The sequence below is a fragment of the Esox lucius genome, chromosome 6 (assembly GCF_011004845.1).
Source record: "Esox lucius isolate fEsoLuc1 chromosome 6, fEsoLuc1.pri, whole genome shotgun sequence".
NCBI lineage: Eukaryota > Metazoa > Chordata > Actinopteri > Esociformes > Esocidae > Esox > Esox lucius.
In genome coordinates this window covers 12,451,181-12,474,608 of record NC_047574.1, presented here as the reverse complement: position 1 = coordinate 12,474,608, position 23,428 = coordinate 12,451,181, and the positions used below count along the sequence as shown (strand labels likewise).

The window sequence follows — 23,428 nt, the reverse complement described above, 5'->3', positions numbered from 1 at the left end:
CACATCATTAAAATGAATAATTATTTAATCATTATTTGAATATCTTTTTTTTTGTACGTACAAGAAACAAATGCACATTTAGGCCTATATACACAAATACAATGTCTTAGTATGTCTTTGCCACCTCATTGTTGTCCTTTGATTTGAGAGGGATTTCTGTTGTGTCCACAACTCTGGATTCAGCCAAACATTTCCTGGAATGGTGAGTAAAACGGATAGACACAAAAAGTATTGATAAAACATTAACTGTTATATAACTGTCAATGAACAAGTTTACAGAGGAATTACAAATTGCGTTTGGACAAAATGCTTGCTTGAGAAATTGTGCTTTATAAAGGAGTTATTTAAATTCAGATTTGACTAATAACTATTATACTATGTAAATATTTTTACAACCCATAAATGTTCTGATACGAAGATCAAGGCTGTTGTACTTTCAAAAACGATGATTCCATTCAAGGTATTTTATAATGCAGGAAATGCTAAATCACTTTTAAAGGTAATTAACTTGGGCAAACATGCATAGTTTATACAGTGAATGCAATCTGCCCATATACAGCTCATTTGGCATAAGCAACATACATCCCTGAATTCAATCCTGCCTGGTGGCTTGTGGTATCAATAATGTGAGTAATGTTTTCCCCTCCATTGATTCCAATTGAACAACGTTTGAACGCTGTAGCATAGATAGTGTTGCTGACCAGGCGCATCCCTTCATATCTTCATCACATGGATACTTCCAGCAGGATAATGCAACATTTCACACAACACTTATTGTCTCAATATTGGTCCACCAACATATTTACTTTAGTAGCCGGTGCAGTCGCCAGACAACAACCGAAGACAGCATCGTTGGTATGAGATGGAACCGGCTATATAATTTAGATGGATAACTATGTCATTTGTTATGGTAGCTGTAACAGCCAGCCTAGAAATTAAGTAGGCAAAATCCAAGACTAAGAGGATGGTCATTTTTACGAGAGTAATCTTTGCATCGTGGGTCAAGGATGCTGTATTGTTCAACATGCTACTGACTACATTGCTTGTACATTGCTTGTCACATAAAATGAAATTATAGACCATTTAGCAACCACGCAATGGCGGAGCAATTTCTGCATGCTGTACCTTCAAAAGCTCATATTGTGAGCTGTCCGGCACTCTGCTCTATATTGCGCTCTGCTGAATTCCAGCCCAAGTGTCTATATCACAGAGGCTCCATTGTACCTACCCTGCCGGCTCATCCTCAATATCCTGGATGGTCTCTGGTAGACAGCGGCCCTGTGTCTCCGGCAGCATCCAGGCCACCAGTGCAGCCAGCAGGGCTATAGAGCAGAGGAGGACCTGGGGAAGGTCTCTCCACACCTCGTCCAGGAGCAGGATCAGAGGGGCCAGGGACACACCCAGACGGCCCATGGATGAGTTGTAGCCCATGCCGTTCTGCCTGAGAGAGCGGAGGGGGACACACGACACACGTTTTGAGTTCATTCAGTAACCCAATCTCCCAATGCCCGGCTCTTCTGGTATCTGTGTCGCAGGAAAGTCAAGAGGGGCAGCAAGAGGTGGTGTTGGTACCCTCGACTGCTCCACAGAATAGCCCTAAAGCGAGAGGAGTCTGGCGTGTGAATGTACCTGACCACAGTAGGGAACAGCTCTGAGCAGTACAACACAACGGTTGTGAAGGCTGCTGACGCGCAACCCTTCCCCAGCACCGCCACGGACGTCCTGAAAACAGACATTCCTGAAAGGGAACAGGTAACGTGCAAATCAGTGGCTGAATCCAGGACTTTCTGAAACAGGCTGAACCAGAGCCCAGCAGTGTTAGATGATAACCCCTGTTGAATTACGAGAACTCAGGGTCTGTTGCAGCCCAGCTGAAGTAAGAAAGGTCTTCAGTTTAGCTAATTGATAAAAAACTGTCCGCTCAGGGACCTAAATGAAAATGTGTGCTGGATCAGCATGGCCTCCCTCTCACCTCGAGGTATGAAGATGTTGATACCGAGGCAGACTCCAGCACCCAGCAGAGAGGCCACCTCAGTGTTTCTCCTGCCCACTTTATCCAGTAGGTAATATACTGACAGTTTGGCTGGCAGCTCTATGGCACCATATACAAACTGGGTTAGATAGATGTTGAGCCCAAATCCAGTGATGTTGAAGCTAATGCCATAATATGTTGAAGCCACACCATACCTTTGGGATGAGAAAGCAGCTTGGCATTGTCGTGTTTGTTAAAATGTGTACACTGATGTGTTGTGTTGCCACACAAATTGAGGGGAGCTTATAAGCTTAATTTAAATTAATTTATATTTTCCACATAAATGTTTTTCCAACTTCACGTCATCATTTAGTATTCTTAATTGTCCCCACCTCACCCACACATTCACATTATCATTACATTATTATACCTTATGTCCCCTTTTTATTAACATGAATCTACTTAAGCGACATGTAACACACCTCATGAGACATGGGATACTCACCACACTATCCCTGTGAGGAGAGCCAGTCTCCTCATCTTTGGGGTTCTGACCAGGTCCAGGTAGGAGTAAGTTCTGTCTTTTCTCTCCTTTACAATGATACTGGAAAGTGTCTGGTGGAATAAAAAGCTGAGGCAGGTCAGTTTCTGAATCCCAAATCAGCCCCTTAACCTTAGACCTTATGTACAGTAGGCACTGATGTAGATCAGAATAATAGTGTCAGTAGAAATAAGGCAAACATATCCAGACATTCAGAAATAAAGTAACCTGGTCCCAGATCTGTTTCTACTGTCTTGCCAACTCTAATCATAGGAGATAACAAAAAAAGCCCTAACAAATTTAAGAGCAGGTTAAAAGGAACGGTGAAGGAATTACCATATTGCCATAACGGCAACAATCCATGCATTCACTGACCTCTGGTGTCATTTGTCCTGCAAAGTCCTCCTTCTTGTTCATCTGGGCACATTGTTGCATATAAAAGCTGGCTTTCTCAAACTTCCCATTGGCTATGAGCCACCTGGCTGACTCAGGAATCCACCTATCAGAGGAGGAAAAGGTGTAATTCCCAATGACACGCCAAACTGGTATAACGCTCCATTCCGTCGGTCAGTCCGTCATTCAGTTCCTCAGTTAGTCTGTCACCCCCCCCCCCCCCCACTGACCTCCAGGTGAGAATTGCCAGGGCGAGAGGCGAGGTGACCGCTACGGTCAGCCATCTCCAGTCGGTCACGTAGTATGCTATGGCTGGAATCATGGCATTACCAAATGTCCAGGACAGGCTGTCAAGTACTCCCACCAACTTCCTGTGCTCAATGTCCACCCACTCAACACCTGAGAAGATGGGGAGACAATGGAACCGCTGGTCTCTGGAGCACCACTGCATGCGTTTTTAGTGTAGAGTCAAGTGTCATATGGGAATGTGTGTCGGCGAGAGTTTGCGCGCAAATGTGTGTTTGCATAATCACTCAGTACTGATGAGACGATGACAATGCCAGTGATGCTGAACCCAGTGAAAAACCTGAGCACAGTGAACATGATGAAGGAGGTGGAGAAAGCACTGGCAATACCAAACAGCATGCCGAAGATATAAGAAACCAGGAGCATGATCTTCCTACCGTATCTAGAGAGAAAATATAAAATGTTAACAGAAGGTATATAGAAGTAATGCATCTGTAATGTTTTATCCAATAGTAACTTTATGTTGAGTAATTATTCTTTGAACATGAATCCTGACATTTCCTTTATTAAGAAAAACATTTAGAGAATCTTGAACGATGATTGAAAAAATTCTATAGAAGCTACAAAACAAATGGTAACCTATATCACAATTACCAAAAATGTCTGCAGGAGAGATTTCAGGGGGTTTTATCATTTTGCCCGTGTAACATTCTGGCTCATCATTACTCCATATTTCTTAGGAGTATTCCAGAAAAATGGCAAGTCAAGTGCAGATTGATTGATTCAACAACGGACACAACCTTTTAAAAGGTCCTAATGACCATGACAGAAAATGTGATGGTCGTCGTGGTGTCAAATGATGAAGTACAATAGTTTAGTAGTTTGGAACAATACATTTTTTTTACCGCCTACAACAATAAAGTGAATCTCTTCCAAAAAATAATTGTATGATGTTCTTGTATTTTGTTTTGTCTGCTGCCAGGATATTTTCCCTTTTGAGAAACAGCCATTTCTGTGTGGAATTGTGATTTTGATCAATTTCTTGTATTGAAATAATTTCATCTGAAAATGTTAAGTTAAAAGGTTTGGCTGGGAAAACAGGTTGATGTCCAAGTCTTCAACCCAATAAAACCAATTCAGTGCAGGGGGAGAATGGTGAAGTTTTGAGCACACGGACAGATGGACAAACACACACACATACACACACACACAGCAATACTATACAGTTTTAAAGGGCCATTGTTCATTGTAAGGAAAATTAGGTTAAGTCTCTTGGTATGAGACACAGAGTTGCTTACAGTGTTGTCCTCAATCCTCTGCGTATGCAGTGTCAGAGAGTCTAGCAGTCACTATGTGGAAATGAAAAGTTAACCTACAAATGTTTTAGGAAAAGCATTGTTTTACACACTTCCAATGAAGCCATATAGACCTATTGCAACAAATAAACTGCAAGAGCTGAGTGACGGCTTACTGTATGTGGCGGGACGCAGAGTGGTAGAGTCTACAAGCAAAAGGCTTGCCTTTAAATGTACTTGCTACAGTTCAGTCAACAAGGACACTTTCTGGGAGGTTGTTATATCTGTAGAAATTGTGTTAATGTTCCCTATACAGCAGAGGCGTTGCTAGGATCACAATACTTTCAAGGCTTACCCCCCAACCCCCGGGACAGAAAGTACAAGGTTTTGAATGTACTTGCTGGAGGGACATTTCGATGTACATGCTAGCGGCCGACTTGTCTACATTGTAATAATGCGTGATTGGAATTATACATGAATAGATCAGGGGCTATTTTTTTGGTTAATTTGAGTTCCGGGGCTATTAAAAAAAATAATGCTTAAACGACACCAGTGCTATACAGTATGTGTGGTATCTCGTTACTTCCTTCAGGAAACCAAAGTTATAGGTGGTTGCAGAGGTCAATTAGATCTTTATTCAAAAAAAAATAATGCATGCATTTACGAGTTGCAATAGGAGGACCACGGACATGATAATTGTGTGAAGTTTACCTGGTGTAATTAAAAAAGATTCCTGTAAAAACAAATGTGTGTTTACATAAGTACTTTTTTTTTTTTACTTATTTCAATATTTTTATTTGAAATCACTTTACTCGCAAACAATACTGTGAATAGAAACAGAATTACCGACAATCAGTGAATTAGCCATGTCAGCTAAAGTTTTTTTTTGATTGATGAGTTATCTAAATTGATATCCTAATCTCGGATGAATTTTGCTACCTACAAATCTCACACTGCATTTTATTTGGTCAAATGTATAGAACTGCAGGACATTAGATCTAAATGATGTATAATGTTGTCCAATTGCAAGAAAAGGGAAAAAAGACACAAATTACCATATCTTTGACCTTTCCCATGGGTCCTATAAATCATTAAGTCTGCCTACGGGGTCATCCGTTACTGAAATCCATAGTCCGTGAACGCTTGAATAAATGTATGAATGAAATAATTGAATCTGACTGTTAACATACCTGTCACTCAAACTCCCAAAGGTCATGGCTCCGAACATCACACCAATGAAGAAGATGGTGGCTGTTGCCTTATTTTGCCATTTCTGGTCACAAACCAAGTCCCACTGACGAAATAGATGGAAATCAAGTAAACAGACTAGGCATGAAAGAAAACTTCTACTTTGTGAAATACTTTCATTGAGAGGCTCGTAATGTAACAATATTTAAAGATGCATTCACTGAGATTTGTGCCTACATTTCTATCCAATGTCTTCAGTGGTAAAAAAAAAAAAACATTTAATGACTAAATCATTACCTTGCAACTTGCATAGGCTAGTGACAAAAAGACCTACCTCTGTAGCAATAGTGGATTTGAAAGTACTGTTGTCGTATACCCATCCATTCTGACAGGGAACTATAAAAAGGTCACTGTCATTGGGGTTGATCAGGAGGTGGAACTGGGGCTCTAGGAACATCTTACAGGAGCTTGGAGTCCCGTCTTCCTGTACAGGAACACTGACAGTCAGTCTCTGCTCCTGGGTCAGATTCCTAATGACTCCCGCATCGTCCAGAACACTGAAGTCACAGTGATGAGCAGGCACGGCTGCTATGAAGTTACCCAGCATAAAGTGACATGGCAAGGTGAATCGGGCAATAAAACTTATACTAACGATTATAATCTGGAATCGTCCAAATCCATTGATATCCGAGAGCAGGTGCTCAAACTTCATCTTTGCCTTCCACTTGCTAATGTTATACACAAGCGTAATAGTTACTGAAATTTAAACTCATCCATATATCAAGAAAATATGCAATAATCTTTGACCACGTCTTAACTGTGTCTGTTAGTCTTACTGTCTAATTTTTAGTTAAACTTTGTGAAATTCATTAATCTTTGACTGAAAAATGACTTTAAAAGAGTTTATGTAACCCTAACCCTACATAAATCAGTGATGCACTGACTGTGAGGAGTGCTTAAGGAACTGAATAATATTACACAATGTCAAAGTTTCCAGCGTTAAAAAGGTATGCAGCATCAAAGATGTATTGCGTTCCAGTCTAAAGTTTAGAGACACTTATCTACTAACAATTGATCATTTAATTAGGACCTATTTCTTTTTCTCCATGTGTCATGCCTTGAATCAGTAAACAAAAGCATTTATGTTTTATCACTAGGCAAAGATACTCAGTGTGAAAACTGAGCAAGCTCAAAAATGATGCAGTGCTTATGGGTTTGCATTTTGCTAGCTACTTGCTCGCTCGAAGGGGCCTTCGAATTAGTTTCTGCACCCTCGCTCACTTGTGCAAAACGTTGAGGCAAGAGTTAATGCGCAAATGGAGGGCTGAGGGTGGAGTGGAGCACGAGTTCATTTGAGATTTACCAGAGAACACTGGTGTTTCAGCGTGAGAGTTTAGGCATCATGTGACTTGAACTGTATCTGTTCTTGCTTTGTATCTAAGATCATGTTCATTTTACTCAATATTGGCAACCTCTGTTTATTTTTCAAATTGGCAGGAATGATGGATACCCCATTGGGAAGATAAAAATCCAATATATTACTTGAAGTTGTATAAAAAAATATTTATATAAAGGAATGGCAAATGTAATTTGCATTATTAAATAAATCATGTAACTGATACACTTCCATACAGTTGCACCCGGAAATGTATGAATATATTTCTCACATATTTCAGTGCATGGGATACATAGAAATGCGTAAGCAAGATTATTGATTCAAATTATTTTAATTAAAGACCCAAAACAATTTTCAACATTGTCAATGTTGTAATTATTTGATAACGGATCGAAGTATTTTCAGACAGGCGAAAACGTTATAGGCACACGGGTCCTTCTATTGTGGGATGTTTCATCTGATAGGCTGGCTGGATGTCATTACATTGAAGTCTCCTTCAATTCGCCCTCCACCACTGAAGTCCAACCGGTGAAGTGTACAGCGGCTGTGCGGAGCCATAAACACGAAAAAGTCCATTAAGTTTACGGCTAGTCGCAGTTTTAACCGGTAAGTATAGCAACTAAACGGTATTTACTGTATTTTAACACGTTTGTCGCGGTTTATGAACACGTTTGCCCCAGGACTGCTGAATGCTATCGCTATTAAAGTACTCACTAGCATACTAGCTAACCGGTTAGCGTAAGCATTAGCTAGCTATGGAGCAATGTTGTTAGTGAGCATGCACGAGAAATGACAACTCATGCCTGCTGCACGTGTGGTACGAAGACCGCAAAATCAACCAGATTACTCAGCATTGCTCAGTAACGCTAGCTAATCAATTCAGTCTTCGTTGAACTATCTGACAAAGTTGGCTTGGTTGGCATGTTGCTAGCGCTTGTACAGTACGGTCTGTTCTAGCCATATAGCTAATGCACACATGGCAATAATGAGTTACAATTCTGCATTGCGGACAACGTAAGGTTACTTGCGGAAATGCTACAGTGAGTACATACGTTTACTGACCGGCATGATTAATGGTCTTAGTAAGATATGAGTTGACGTGATCTTCGAAGCCAGATACGTTACTGTAAGCTAGCTAGTTTTACACACGTGAACATACCAGCTGCATAGCATGGTTGCGTATTAATGGCTTCCTCCAGTTAAGCTGGCTAGCTGTCATCTTTGCCCTCTGACAATTGTCATGCCAAGCCTATTGCCGTAGTTGGCGTACCACTATTGTCCAGGGTTAGCTACCTTGCTAACTAAATACTGCAATGTACGATATTCCATTGTCTGCTGCTGATCGTCATGGAGGCATAACTGAATGTTTTGATTGAACCGTACATTGTACAAATAGGAGTTTTGATTGGCCAATTCTGAAAACGAAGTCCTGCTCGGTGACTATTTGAATGTACTTCAGCAGAATTTTGGCATTCCAGTAAACTACATTGGTGTCAGAGTTATTGATAAAACAGTAACTGTCTGTCTCTTGAAAGTAGCCAATGCAGCAGCTAACAACTTAAACACGTTGACGCTAGTGATGCAGTTTGCGAACGACTTCTTTTACTCACCTGAGTAATGACTATTTTTATAGTCACTCGTTCAACTGAATTGTTCTTTTAAATGGCTGGCCGCGGATCTGTACAACGAGTGTCTTCCCATATTGAAATAAAGATATTAAAATGTAGGCTAAGTGTCACTGATTAAACATGAAACCAAGAATGATATAGTCAGTCTCTTACATGTCTAGCAGCATGTCCAGAATGCGCATTCATCTTTTGTGCAATAATTCGTGCCATTGTGTCCCACCACCAACTACACCGGTTGGTGGCGCTATGGCCATTATGTTGGCTTTGTTTCTTTGTAGTTGGCGAACATCATGAGGAAACTGTATGGGGTCTGGGGAGGGCATTTGTTTGTAATATTCTACTGATCGATGTATGTGCTGCATTTTCCCTGTGGCCAAGTAGTTTTGAGACTTCCCAACCTTGATCTCCAGTGTTATTGGGTTGTTTCTGTTTGCCGGTCGAGTGACAGCATCCCTGATTAGCTGATTAGCATGGGCTACTTGTTAGTTAACAATGAATCCAAAGGTTTTGTAAATGCCTTCATCTAGATGGGTTTCATTAGCTCAATTGCTGATGGCAACACATGGTAGATGCATGCATTGTACATTTATACAGATGGTGACATTCCTCGCTGCCTAACCCAATTAAGTTTATTTTCAATATTTTTGAGTTCTGATTTAAATATCTGGATTCTGTGGTTGCGTTGTTCTGTGACATAATTTAGTGGCTTTGGTAAGAACCAATGGCTGGTAAGTCAAGTTCTTCCCAGACCCACCCATACTAATTTTTTTCCCCCTCTGTCTGGCCTTGACAGACTGAGTCACTGAAGGTGTGGCCGAGTGTCAGTTAAATTTCCTATACAGATGTGCAAGCCGCTTATCATTTCCTCTCGGAGGCTCAGCATGAAAAGACATACTCTCTGGACTGAGAGCTGGCTTCTGTAAAGACAGATTTGTGAAATGTGAAATGTTTTTAAATGCTGCCATATTTTATTTATAGAAATGTTGGGATATATACAATTGTAATTTTAACATGTGCGCCGTGTACAGGCTATTGGAAAAAATAAACTCTTATTTAAAAAAAGGAAATCAAATATTATCTGAAAGTATGATAAGCTGTTAGGGATACATGACTATCTTCATTGGAAAAAAAGGTATTTGGATGGAAGAATGCTTGAAACTGCTTTCTTTTGACATTGGTATAATCTTTTTCTATAATTTTTTTTGTTCCAGGTGCAATGGCTGTCCCTCCATCATATGGTGACCTCGGCAAATCCGCTAAGGACATCTTTAACAAAGGCTACGGTACTGTATCTTCTACTCTGGAGCAGTACTGTACAGCAGGGGGGCAATCGTTTGGACTTCTAAAATGTCCTGGTTATTTTTCCCTCCCCTAGTTCACTAACCAGCTATGCACCTCACTATGAGTCTGACTAATGAGGTTAGAGTCTGACTCAAATGTAGTCGTGTAGATTAAATTTGACTTGACGTGTCTACCTGTGTTAGAAACTCGTCCAATTAAACTAAATCAAAGGCCAGAGGGGCAACTTTTGTATAGTAGACCGGCAATAAAGATGGCGATCAAACTGCATTCGGTTTTAATGGAGACTGCCTTGCAAAGCTTGTTTTCTTAGTTGGACTATATTGCCTGTGTGTTAACACTTGGGGTGACATTCATTCTTTCATGTGTTCAATGTAAAACAAACACGTTAAAACAGTTGCCTGAATATTCTCACCTCATTCTAGATTAGCATCTTTGCCAATCTCAAAACATGATCAAACTGTTCTACGCTGTCCATAAATTACTTTGAACCACAGAAGTTAGTTATTGTTTAATTAATGCTCAAATACAAAATGTTGTTACTAAATGTCGTTTTACATTTCTCAAATATATATTAATAATTGACCAAAATGTGCTTTCTTTCTGAAGGCTTTGGCCAGGTGAAGCTTGATGTGAAGACTAAGTCTGCCAGCGGCGTGGTAAGTTGCATTGTCACTGGGCTTAAACTATTGTACTGTATTTTATGGTTGTGTGCCTGATCATTGCTGCCTTTATCTGACAGACAGTAATGTTGAATACACACCCCAGATAGCTTGGGTGTGGCATTACGCAAGTGCATTCAGAACATTTACCCTGCTGTCAACCCTCCGTCCTGAAGGAGTTCAAAACTGCTGGCTTCTCCAACACTGACACCAGCAAGGTGGTGGGCAGTCTGGAAACCAAGTACAAGAGATCGGAGTACGGTCTGACCTTCACAGAGAAGTGGAACACTGACAACACCCTGGGAACAGAGATCACTGTGGAAGACCAGGTTAGATTCACATATTTGAAATGCCTTTGGGAACACAACTAGACTTTTTTTTTTTTTTTTGCCTATTATCCGTCATAAAATACCCACTGCCAGCCTTGCTGTGTAAAGTAATATACATCCAAAATGTAACTCGTAAGTGTCTAGTTCAAACTTGCGCAATCAGTCTTGCTGTAATTCTATTCTTGCTTCCCCTAGATTGCAAAGGGTCTGAAGCTGACATTTGACACCACATTTTCTCCAAACACAGGGTAAGATGAATTTACAGTGTCAATGTAGAGGACTAGTTGTAATACTTTAAGCAAGTCTCATTTGTTAGGACATTGTATGGCTGCCGATGATAGTAACCTCAGCCCAGGAGAGTTTGACTAGCGTGTGGCGTCCTAACTTGAGGGTAACATAATCTGTCTTGTGCAGTCCTCAGCCTTATGGGAGCTGCTGTGGTGACGGGTCAGTCAGAGGAACTTCAGCCTGAAATGGCGCTCATCTGTGCACTATTTATTATTATCCCACCACGGATTGTGTTACTGTTGTTTTCATGGTTGCATTTAAGTGGTGTTCATTTATTTTAGATGGGCTCTAGGCTGAGATTACATTGGGGGAGGGGGGGCTTAAATCATGGAGGGGGGGCTTAATAAGTGATGAGCCACACAAGGCCCCCTGATGTATAGATCTGAAGTCGTTTCCACAGAAGGGAAGCAGCAGAAGCCTATAGAAGCATCTGCACATTAGTTATTGGTGCTGTCCAAGCCCCTGGGCCCCACCTCCACTCCTATACAGCAGTGCTTCCCAGTTAGTCTACACAGTGTTTGAGTTTTCAGGAACTGTAAATCATGTTGGTATGGGACATGACATGCCTGGTAGTAACTATGATACATGGGCCAATAGGAGTCTCTACTTACATGGGGTGGAGATGGGAGGCGGAGATGGGTGGCTGTCTCACTTGCCTCATGTTTACTGAGCTCCTGGGATCAGCTTCCTCTCCACTAATCCTAACCTTAAACCATAAGTGGGGGAAACGAACGCTGACCCAAGGTCAGTGACTTAAGCCAACATCACCCCACAGAAGTCTTCAGCTACTCTGCTAGCATCTTTAATGTTATGTAGCATTGGCTCATGGATCCAGTTCATTGTTTCTGAAATTGTAAATTCTTGTAGTTTTGTTCTATACATCTGCTGTAAGCCTTGGACAATGTGTAATGATTACAATTAATCTTGTGATTTAAACATGTAAAAAAAAAAACTGCTGAGTAGCCTGTATTTTTATGCTTTGTTGATGTTGAGTGCATCTCTAAATACTGTGGTTTTAACAGTTTGGTAAGATGTTGGGTAAGTCTAGAGGTTTGTGAAAATGTCTGTTCTGTCCCGTGTAAAATCATGATTTTTAATAAGTGACTTGATTGTGCAACAAACATTGAAGAACTCTTGTGCTTGTGGTATTTTGACCTAGTTTACTGTAAAGGGCATGACCCTTGATTCCTCTATTTTTAAGTGTCTCGAATCACTAACCTAAAACAATTTGTCTTCCAACAGCAAGAAAAGCGGGAAGGTCAAGACTGCCTACAAGCGTGAGTATGTCAACCTGGGCTGTGACGTGGACTTCGACTTTGCTGGGCCCACCATCCATGGAGCAGCAGTCGTGGGTTACGAGGGCTGGCTCGCAGGCTACCAGATGTCCTTTGACACAGCCAAGTCCAAAATGAACCAGAACAACTTTGCTGTGGGATACAAGACCGGAGACTTCCAGCTGCACACCAATGTGTAAGTGTGCTACACATTGTCAAAGGATCTTCCGAATGTTCTGCTGTGTACACACCCTACCAGTTATCTTCTAAGGCTATGCATTGGTTAAATATAAAAATATCTTTATCAAAAGATGTGAACCTTCAATCTGTAGTCAGTTTACGAGGGACATGTATTGGATGAGGTTGGACCCACGGTGTCCCCTGGACCAGCCTGTGTCCTACATGGATTGTACAAGGTGTCGTAAACATTCCTGAGGGATGTTGGTCAATGGGGTCACAGTAGGATCACACAGTTGGCTGATTGTGTGGTTGTGCATTCACGCCGCTAACTCGCACGGAAAACCTCTGACATCATTAGGCAGACGTCTTGAATTATGGCCATAACCATTGCATGTGTAGCCAGTGTTGTGCCGTGTTTGAAAGGGTCCGACATCCTGTTAAACCTGGCAGTGGAAAAGGTTTTTGTACTGGAAATGGCCCATGCAGACTACTTCATACGGATGACGATAAGGAGACTTTAAATGCATTGTTCCGGTACCAATGTCATTCTTTGCTCTTCTGGGAATGTTTGGTCTTGAAGTCCAGGACTCTATGCACTGGTCTGCAAATGATTGCCGTGCTGTTGATATACGCTCCACCTCACCTAGCCACTTAAATTAACATTTACATTTCACATAGATCTCATTACTTTAGGTATATTCTCACACACTTGCCCATGACAGCCTGAAGAGACATGGGCAATACTATGCTCTATACATATACATTTTGCATTTCTGTTTTGACCCCTGGAAGTGTCGTTGCTACTTTGGCAGTTGGCACGCATTCTCCAGTATTTTGATTCTAGTTGGTTAATGTTGTTCCGCAATATCAGGTGGTACTGATGCAATAAAAGCATGCAATAGTATCTCAGTGCTGTCCTGGCAGAGAAACGGATGTGCATTAACAATTTCAAAATTGCACCTAGTAAAAAAATTAACTAGACCTCAGAGAAATATCCCCTTCTCTCCTATCTCATTTACATTTTCTTCCTGGTTGTATTTCCAGTAATGACGGGGCACAGTTTGGAGGCTCTATCTACCAGAAGGTGAGCCCTGCGTTGGAGACAGCCATCAACCTTGCCTGGACTGCAGGCAATAACAGCACAAACTTCGGCATCGCAGCCAAATATCAGCTGGACAAGAGCGCCTCCATCAGTGTAAGTATAGTGCTGGGGTGGGCGGGGGGGGGGGTTCCCTGACAGTCTATTTCAGGACTGAAAAGGGATCTTAGTTTTGATGAGCTTTTATTTTTTTTAGATATTGCTCATTCCTTGTCCAGGAAATGTTTGAATTGTTATGCACTGGAAGTGCAGATGAATGAAACACTAAAATCCCTACTAGTTCTTATACTCGTAAGTATTCTGGCTTTCAAGGGGTAATTTACCCAGCGGTTTATAAATAGGTTTCTGATGCTGCCTTGCTTAGGACTTTGACCCCCTGTTTTTTGGATTGTTAATTGATCAGTGAATTCTCTTTTCAGGCTAAAGTGAACAACACCAGTCTTGTTGGCGTCGGTTACACCCAGATGCTGAGACCAGGTCAGGCTTCACGTTATGCTGTATCTATTTTACAGTTCTCCTACCAGCTATCAATAGCATGAAGTCAGTTGAACTGTGTTGTGTTACTGTCAGTTGTGTGATGTCATAATGCAACCCTTTTGAAGATACTCTCCATTTCAACTCACACGCTGTACTGCATCTCATATATAACGTTGTTGTGAAAATCTATACTTCCCATTCCAATTTGGGGGGGGGGGGTTGGTTGATCTCCATTATTCACATGTTCGGTTGTATCCATTGTACCAGAGAACAATTGCGAATGTCACAGTTATGTCAAACCTTAGCAAGAAGTGAAGCAAGTAACAATCATTCGACGTGCAACATCTCAATTAGTGTATCTTAATAACCCATGCTTGCCAACAAATGACAGCAAGAGTCCGGTGTGGATATACCTCTGGGGATATGAAAAAGTAGGTAGTACACATTTCGCTCCCCTCAGTCTCAAACAGACAGGTTATGTCCCACCGTGTTGTTCATGCCTTTGAGCATGCCATCCTCATGGTTAACCGCTAGGTACAACCATAACCTATGACAGTTTGCCTAAAGCAAACCTCATAAAGTAGATTTGTACAGAAATATCTATCACAAGTATATTTCTAATCTCATTATGGATTTTGTTTGATTTGAGCACTATAGGCATCATTGAATTCAAAATGTAATGTATTTCTTGCTTCAATAATAAGTTTTTGAATGTTCCTAAGAAGTAAATTTATGTTTGTGCTTTAGTGATAATTGTTTACTTTTAAACAAATTTCATTATGCACTTTTTTTTTGCCATGGTATTGCAGAGTTTTGTAATTTCACTATTGTTTTGTAGTTAGAAATTCTGGTATGGTGACATTTTCTTCCATTTAAAAATGTTGGACGGTGAGGATATTTCACAAAGTGCACAAATGAGATCTAGAGGCTTTCTTTTAATACTTTCTGCTGGAGTTGGAGATTAAGCACATTTGTTCCTAAAGTACCTAAATCTGGACCTGTCTATAGCCAGATAACCATGTTTTGCCCAAATCATATTTCTCAAACAAATGTTCAGATTGATTCTATAACAACCGTTGTCATCCTCCTTTACTCTGTTTCGGTGAGGGTTGTATTTTTATTTTTTTTAAAAAGAATACAAGTTGTTTTAATGTCTAGCCCTGCATGTTTTCAGGTGTGGGGATGAATGCCTTGTTAAACGCTATACACATTGCTTGTTACTAGGGTCTCATAGATCAGCACCTGCTGTCAATAATGGTGTTTTAAAGAGGACCTCCACGACTTGCTGGTTATTGGCTAGTGAGTCCAGAGTAATGCGACCATCCCATTTTATCGTTCTAAATTTGAGTAATGTTATAGAAACACTTCTGCAGTGTCATCTAAGTACATGTAGAACAGACTTATTTCACTAATAAAAAAGCATAACATTTAATTCTAAAGATTTCAATTTTTGAAATATTAACACCAGGGATGAAACAAAAAATGTAATTGCCCGCTGGTATGGGTCGTCCGCGTGAGACAGTCTGGCCTCAAGATGCCTGCCGTTCCATCCCTAGTTGACGTTTATTTCCTCATTTTCATCCCTTACCTCTGCTGTTGCAGGTGTGAAACTCACCCTCTCTGCCTTGGTGGATGGTAAGAGCATCAACGCCGGAGGCCACAAGCTGGGCCTTGGGTTGGAACTAGAGGCCTAAACTCTGCTCAAGGTGAAGGGAGAAGAGAACATCATCAAAATCTGGCTTGAAAAATGTATTTCCAACTCAGACCAGCAATGGGATGTTATGGAAGGACAGGATGTGTTCAGAGGCTACAAGAAAAACACTTTCTGTACCATTTTATGACTAGTTATTTTTTGTCCATCTTTGGTATAGATGTTTGCTTTGCGGTTTCTGTTAAAATATTCGTTCACTGGATAAATTTACACCTTTGCAATGTATTGGTCTAAAATACTGCTGGTGAAATACCACAACATTCTCATCCCACGGTCAGTCTGTCATCTGTAGGTTCTGTGTTAATCCCTGAAGTGGTTTTCTTTTGTGACCCTTGATTAAATGCGGCGGGTGCAGGTTTGTTCATACCTTATTTCAAATTTTCCCTTTTCTAACCAATCACCTGATTCTGTTGTCTGAACGCATCTCTGATTTGCAACCATGTTGTTCTGTACACTAGACATCTCTCACTATTTAAATCCTGTCATGAAATGTTTCTTTCCACAAGGATACTCTGTCATTGGGCATCATGGTCTGAGATGTTATAAAAGCTGTACATGAAGTCCTCCCTTTAACTGAGCAGTTTCTTGGTACTCAAGAGTCTGAGGGGTAACAGTAGTTGTCAGGCTTGCTTTTGTTTTCTGTTTTACTGCAGATATCTAAGGGAGGAGTTTAAGGGTCATAGTAGTTTCAAACTGCCTGGGTACTGCTGTCTTGACAATAGGCTCTCCCAGTCTCTTCATCTGTTTACTAGGCTGGTTGAGACTGCAATCGCTGGGGAACTGGGAGGTCCTTATGTGTATGTTTAACTTTTAAATAAAGAATTTGAACTCTACAAACCAAATAATGAATTTTGAGTGATGATTGACTGTTCTGTCTTTAAAGAGTTTGTAACATTTAACAACCCTGCTATATATGGATTTGCTGTGGTATATGCATCTGTAGTTAAGTTACCACTTTATTTTTTTTGCTGTAGCAGTTATTTCATAAACCTATGGATATTCTGGCGCTTGTTGTCATGCTGTAAACCTTGCCTGACGACATGGTGACCCTGCCAATCTGTCCTCTAATGTTTACGCTGCCTGAAATATGGATTATAACTTCAACAGGATTGCCGTCCAACTGCTCTCTTGTGGCCTAGCACTCAATCACCCTATCCCCTACAATGTAAACTGACAAAAACATTCAAACAAAATTGCATGCCCATATAAAATCTGAGGGTTAGTCTAGCCTTAGTACAATCAACTTTTATTGCTTAAACTCTTCAGTGAACCAAGCATTTCCTGTACCTCTGTCATTCAATGGGAGCTCGAGTGACTTCTGACAGTGGCTAAAACTTAAATTCAACAAGACGTTGACGCCCTGGGCCTAAGAAAGACTTGCTAGGACAAGAACCTAGGATGAAACCTGGAGGGGAGCCAGGTGCCTAGTCCTCTATTGGCTGCATTGGGCTAAGATTATAAGGGTATGTTACCACCTGGGCAACTTGTTTATCATGATTTTCTAACATTCAGATCGCTGGTTATCCTCAAAATAATCAGTGTTATTCTATTAGTGCAAAATAAACTGAATCAAGGCTTTGGTGTTTTCTCCTAAATTGCTGTCGGATGTCATGTATACATTTTCTATATTGTGGTTATACTGTTATGTTCACCCCCTATCCTGTCAGCAGTTGAATCCAATATAGTTATCCTGGAAGGTAACCTTTGATATCAAAGGAGAACTAAGAGTGAGATTCAGGGAACATGGTCGATGAACGATCGCAACACACTTCAGAAGTTGAACTGTGGTGTTTATTCACTTTTTTCATATGCATAACTGAATGACCTTTACGTACCGTTTTATCTATATCCTTTTTTTTTTAACTTTTAAGTTGAATGAAAATGTTTTTATCACATGGAAGACAAAACCGCATGTAAGAACAGACAGTTACAGAATTGTTTTTCAAATTGCTTTTATTTCACTCTTTCATCCCTAAGCCATCCGTTTTGCAGAACAGATACAGTAAAATCCAACTTGACATTTGTTGCATTCAGTATTGTAATACTTCTCTTTTGTAGGAGTTTATTATTTGTGCATCAAAATGACAGTCATTAATCATGATACTGTATTTATTAAACAACAGATAATCTTTAAAGCCTGAGCAGTTCTCACTTTGAGGTCTTGCCTTGCACAAACGCATTAATGCGGTTCTACAGAAAACATCTACATGTTCTCACCAACATTCTAAAAAGAGGTGAAGTCCCAGGTTTTAGGCTTAGCCTCCTTTGTAGTTGCCTCAACCGCTTGCCCTGTGTTCTTTGTATTTGTGTCATCTCTATTCTTCTCGTCACCAAGTGTAAAGCCATTCTCATTGATTTTAGATTTTACCTCTTCTCTTTCTGGCCTGTTAACTGTTTTCTCTTTCATACCCATGGTGGATAGATTCTGTTCTTTCACTGGTGATGTCTTTGTAGCTATCTCTGCTTGTTCAGATTTCGCCTCAAAGGCCTTCGCCTTCACACTCTCTGTATTTGGGGTTTTGTCTTTGGAATCTGTAACATTCTCAGGATCTTTGGCCACACTTTCCTCAGATTTCTCCTGAGTTGTGTTAATCGCTGGCTCCTTGCTGTGTAAGACCTCTCTCTTGGCAATTGAAGGTACCTGTTTAATTGGTAGTGTATTTGTCTCATCTTTTTCACCACTGCTGGTGGTTTCACTCTTTTTGATGGTTAATTCCAGTTTAGGGGTAGTTTCTTCTTTAGGTGTGATGGTTGGTTTTGGTTTGGGGGAAGTCCTTACTTCAGGCATGGCTTTAGGGATTATGGTTGTGTTTGGTTTAAGAAAGGTTTCTTGCTTAGGGGTGATGGTAGATTCCAGTTCTGGGGAGGTTTCTGCTTTAAGAGTGATTGTTGGGTCGGGTTTGAGGGAAGTTTCATCTTGAGTGATGGTAGTTCGGTCTGGTTTTGTAGTTTTTTCTAGTGGAATGATGCTTGGATCTGATTTGGCAGAGCTGTTAGTTGAGTCCAGTTTTGGGGAGGTTTCTTCTTTAGGAGTAATTATTGGGTTTGATTTTGATGACATTGCTTCTTCAAATGTAATGTTTGATTCTTGTTTAGATGTTTCTTCTTTAGGAGAGATGCTTTGATCTTGTTTGGGGGATATCTTGTCTTTGAGGGGGACCACTGGATCAGGTTTTGGCAATATTTCTTCAGGAATAAGAGTGGGTTTACATTTTGGGATTGTTTCTTTAGGAGTGATGTTTGGGTCTGTTTCAACAGAAGTTTCTTCTTCACGAGTGACAGTTGAGACTGGTTTGACATAGATTTCCTTTTGTGTTGTCACAGCATTCTCTGCGTCTTCTGGTTGGTCTAGCTCTCTTTGTTCCTTCTCATCAGCTCTCTGTTTTAGTGATGAGGCATTCTGCACTTTCTGATTGCCCTCTTTTTTGCTTTCCTTAGGCTCTTTGCAGATGTTCTCAAGGGAAAATTGTGGTTGATCCTTCATCAAACGTTCTGTTTTTGGTTCTGCTGAAATGTCAATCTTTAGGGGAACCTCTCGTTGGGACATATCGTAGTTTAGGGTGTCATTGTTTTTAGTCTCTACTGCATCATTTATGTCACTGTCTTGCTCATCTGATTTGTCCCCTTTGTCCTTCTCTCCCTGACTAGTCATCTCAGCTGAATGGACAATCATTTTAGTATCTTTCACTTTAATTGCATCTGGCTCTTGTTCCTTTTCCTCCTCCTCTTTGTCATCTTCCCTTCTTTTTCCTCTTTCACTAGGACTAACTCCATTTATCACAACCTCTGCTAATGTTTCCATCTGTTGTTCCTCAGAATCTTCTTCCTGTTTAAGATCTACTATAATTCCATCTTTGTCTTCATCTTCCTTTTCCCTACTCCTTTCAGCTTTATCACTTAGCTCTCGCTCCTCCTCTCTTTGCTCCTCCTCTCTTTGCTCCTCTCTCTCCCCCTCTCCCCCGGCCATCCCCTTGGAACCTGCCTCCTCAAACTCTGACATCTCAACCTCTCTGGTGGTCTCTGTGATGATCTCTTCTACAAACTTGTATTGGGGCTCAGACCTGCGTTTGTGGCCTCCCTGTCCAGCCAAGCAAGGCAGGGTGTAGACAGGGGACTGGCGGTAGATGTAGGGCATGGAGATGTGGGTATCAGAGATGGTGGACAGACGGGACTCCTCACCCTCCAGGAGTTTCCTATTGGGAGACAGAGAGATGGTTATGTGTTATTACTGTCATGATTCCAGTATCAATATGTCCCAAAAAGTGTGGATGTGTCTCAAGATCAATATGTTCATATTAATAATATTGTGGATTTTGTATCCCATTGTAATGGTGTGTTCTTTTGATCTGTTAAATATGATATTGAGCACTTCAAGAAAATGATTTAACCCAGCAATGGGTTGATTCATATGTGCCGGTGCTGGACTAGAATATGTACTGTATGTCTTGTGACCCCTAAGTCAGAGAACTTACTATCTCCTAGAAAATCTCCCCAGTCAATTATATTGTATTGCTAGGCATTGATATTTAAAATAATTTAAACATTCTCTAAAATGCTAGGTTTTCAACCAGTAGCCCTGAATAATGACAAAGACAACATTGATGTATCTTACCTGTAAGAGTGAATCTCTACATCCAAAGCCATTTTGACATTCAGTAAGTCCTGGTATTCTCTTAGATGGCCAGACATGTCTAGTTTAGCATTAGTCAGCTCATTCTCCAGCTGCCTGACAGTGTCCTGGATGAAAAAGCAAAGCACATGAATAAAATCAACACTTTAAGCCAGCGGTTAGAAACTTGGTTTGGCTTTGGACCATTTCTGTTCTGAGCTAATGGGTCTAGAGTATAAATAACACCACAATGAATTGCCTGAACTATAAATAGATGTAACACATGTTAGTACATAATACATTCAATGACAGTAAGTTAAAATAATAATTCCAATCTGATTACACCAATAACACTCATAACATGACAAATGCAGGCCAATATTAAATAATAAACTTTTATATGATCATTAGTTGAAAATCATTAGCTTGCTAGTATGAGAACATTTGGCTGTCATAAAATGTCAAAGGAATGTTATTTTCTTTACGTCTGTAGACCTTTAATGCTGCATTAAAATGGTTATCTAGTTAAAGAACCACAAATACCATCAACAATCTTTTGATAATAAATTAAAGTTAATCTGTACCATAATAAAGTGATGCTGATGTTTGTAGCTGTAATGGTTCAAACTAAAACCTAAATCAGCTAAATGAAACTTTTACACTAAAACATTTATGTTAAAAGATAAATGGTATCAAAAACTGTGAACAACCAATGTTTCCCTAACAGGTTTGCAGATTTCTAAAATTTGAAAGGCGTTTCTTTCTTAAATAGAGTAGTTTCAGCATAATTGTAATGCACCAGTAATGCTTAAGATGTTATGCAACAACGGTTTTAGTTTGAAAAGTATTAGTTAGTATTAGCCAGTCCAAAAGGTTAAAGAGTAAATATTTTGATTATTTATTCACATTACAAAGCTATATCAAAACAACCTTTAACAGAATGGTCTGCAAATTGGGTTGGTTGCAACATGAAACCTAATAATATGAAATATCCACAATATCAAAAGTTGTGCAAACTTCAAATTTTAGCAGCGCATTGGATTATTGTAAGACGAAAAAACAACCTACCTGGTAATGAATAATTTGTTCATAGTGACGCTCTTCCAGCTCATGTAATTGTTTTTCCAGGGCATCTTTAGTTCCTTTTGCGCAGTCCAGTTCAATGTTCTTCCCTTGGAGTTGCTTTCTGTTCTCTTGAATCTCCTGTTGGGTAATTTTAAGCACCGCTCTATTGTTCTCTGCTACTTTTGTCAAATGTGCGAACTGGACCCGAAGGCTTTCCACCGGCTGCTGGATGTCGGAGGCGGCGTGACCTTCCAGCTGCATCCTGATGTCCCGGAGAGCCGCAGTGATGTCAGGTTTGCCAAAACCGCACGCCTCAACCGTCACCTGAGCCTCTTGGATCTGAGCCACCATCTCCGACACCTCGTCTTCATGGTTCTTCTTCAGAAAGTGGATCTCTTCCACCAGAGCCTGCGCTTTCTTGTCCAGCTGAAGTTTGCCCAGGTATGCTTCATTGGCATCCTTTTTCAGCACCAGGATGCTGTTCTCTGCATTTGATCGGTCCCGAGCCTCCTGTTCGTATTTGTCTCTCAAGGTGAGGAATTCTTTCTCCAGGTTCTGATGTTCTATCTCGATCTGACGCTTCTCTAGTGTGGTGTCGTGTAGTCGTTTCCTCAGGTCTCTCAGCTCCGGCTCGTGTACCTGGGCTAGAGACGCAGGGGATTGTGCCTTTTGTTTGATTTCCTCGATTTCCCTCTCGAGCGACTCATTTTGAATCTCCAAATGACGCACCTTCTCAATAAACCCTGCAAAACGGTTGTTCAGAGCATGGAGTAGTTCTTTCTCATTAATTTTCGTCAACACCCCGGTAAGTGGGTTTGAGAAATCTAAAAAGCTCTTGGATGATGTCAGAACCGATCCAGATTCCCTCTTCGTCGTCTGTACATAATCAATGTTCGTTAAGGCGGTAGTTGACTCAAAGCCAACTCTCCTGGACGTCAAGGGAGATCCGGTGAGTTTAGGCTGATAGCAAGAATACTCCGCTTGACTTCCCCTATGCGGAGAACCCGACCGGTGCTCCTTACTGTGGTACATACTGCCTCTCTGGACTTAGATGTGCTGATGTGCAGGCAAAGCAGCGTTGCTCTTGTTCTTTTATACCCACTCGGTCCGCTCGCGCAGCAAAATGGAACAGTCCATAGTGCTGAAAATGTATAGAATCAGCGTAGGCTGGACTGCATTCCAACGCTCTTCCTCAACTGTCTCCGCATTTCCACTACATCGTTTTGTCGCAAGCAGCAGTGACGTAGTCATGTAGGAGATCATTTCACTTTCAGACGTCAGTACACTATACTTACTGCACAACGTGATACGTTTTCAATAAACTGTGAGACGCTCAGTATACTGTCATATCCAATGGGCAATAGCTACCCTTGTTATCCTATCTACTAAATATTTGAATACTTTTTGAATGAGTTACACTTTCTCGTTTGCCTAAGTATACTTGCCTTGTAGTACAATGTACTATAATAATTGCAAGTGTATTTTGCAAGAATGATACTCTTTAGGTCAGTAGATATGACCAATCTAATTTCTCAGTTAAGCAGCTTTTAACCCAGCACCTTTTTACAAAAGTCTACATGAGGAAAATGCACAGGTCTGCTTGGATTGATCCAGACAGGGTGGCTGAACAGCCTGAAGTCAAGCAAATGACCTGGATTTGTTCCATTGATGCAGCCTCACTTAAAGAGCTGTTTTACTGTGGTTAGTTGTTTTATATTAGTGACATATATGAATGAATAATATGAATACGATATCAGATGAAGGATAGTGTTTTAC

At 40.7% G+C, this 23,428-nt stretch overlaps 3 protein-coding genes across 4 annotated transcripts; 1 reads left to right on the top strand and 2 right to left on the bottom strand.

Moving 5' to 3' along the window:
• Positions 1 to 66: 66 nt before the first annotated feature.
• Positions 67 to 6,419, bottom strand: LOC105021412 (solute carrier family 22 member 7-like). Of its 2 annotated transcripts, XM_010889064.3 has the most exons (11): positions 6,288 to 6,419; positions 5,970 to 6,119; positions 5,638 to 5,741; positions 3,440 to 3,594; positions 3,137 to 3,305; positions 2,889 to 3,012; positions 2,478 to 2,587; positions 1,973 to 2,187; positions 1,630 to 1,738; positions 1,229 to 1,441; positions 67 to 194 (listed from the first exon to the last, which is right to left on the bottom strand). In XM_010889064.3, the coding sequence occupies exons 1-11, from the start codon at positions 6,345 to 6,347 to the stop codon at positions 107 to 109; spliced, it is 1,497 nt and encodes a 498-aa protein (XP_010887366.2). In that variant the 5' UTR covers positions 6,348 to 6,419; the 3' UTR covers positions 67 to 106. The 2 variants fall into 2 exon arrangements, with proteins under 2 accessions (XP_010887366.2, XP_010887365.2); XM_010889063.3 differs by having other exon boundaries at positions 5,970 to 6,419.
• A 1,088-nt stretch (positions 6,420 to 7,507) lies between these two features.
• vdac2 (voltage-dependent anion channel 2) lies at positions 7,508 to 16,827 on the top strand. The gene is made up of 9 exons (XM_010889062.5): positions 7,508 to 7,637; positions 9,871 to 9,942; positions 10,568 to 10,617; positions 10,797 to 10,949; positions 11,145 to 11,197; positions 12,480 to 12,707; positions 13,736 to 13,886; positions 14,210 to 14,267; positions 15,870 to 16,827. Exons 2-9 carry the CDS (start codon positions 9,876 to 9,878, stop codon positions 15,959 to 15,961), a joined length of 852 nt encoding a protein of 283 aa, XP_010887364.1. The 5' UTR covers positions 7,508 to 7,637; positions 9,871 to 9,875; the 3' UTR covers positions 15,962 to 16,827.
• A 1,086-nt stretch (positions 16,828 to 17,913) lies between these two features.
• Positions 17,914 to 22,858, bottom strand: LOC105021410 (neurofilament medium polypeptide). Its single transcript, XM_010889061.3, has 3 exons — positions 21,656 to 22,858; positions 20,591 to 20,715; positions 17,914 to 20,171 (listed from the first exon to the last, which is right to left on the bottom strand). Exons 1-3 carry the CDS (start codon positions 22,682 to 22,684, stop codon positions 18,203 to 18,205), a joined length of 3,123 nt encoding a protein of 1,040 aa, XP_010887363.1. The 5' UTR covers positions 22,685 to 22,858; the 3' UTR covers positions 17,914 to 18,202.
• Positions 22,859 to 23,428: the final 570 nt, after the last annotated feature.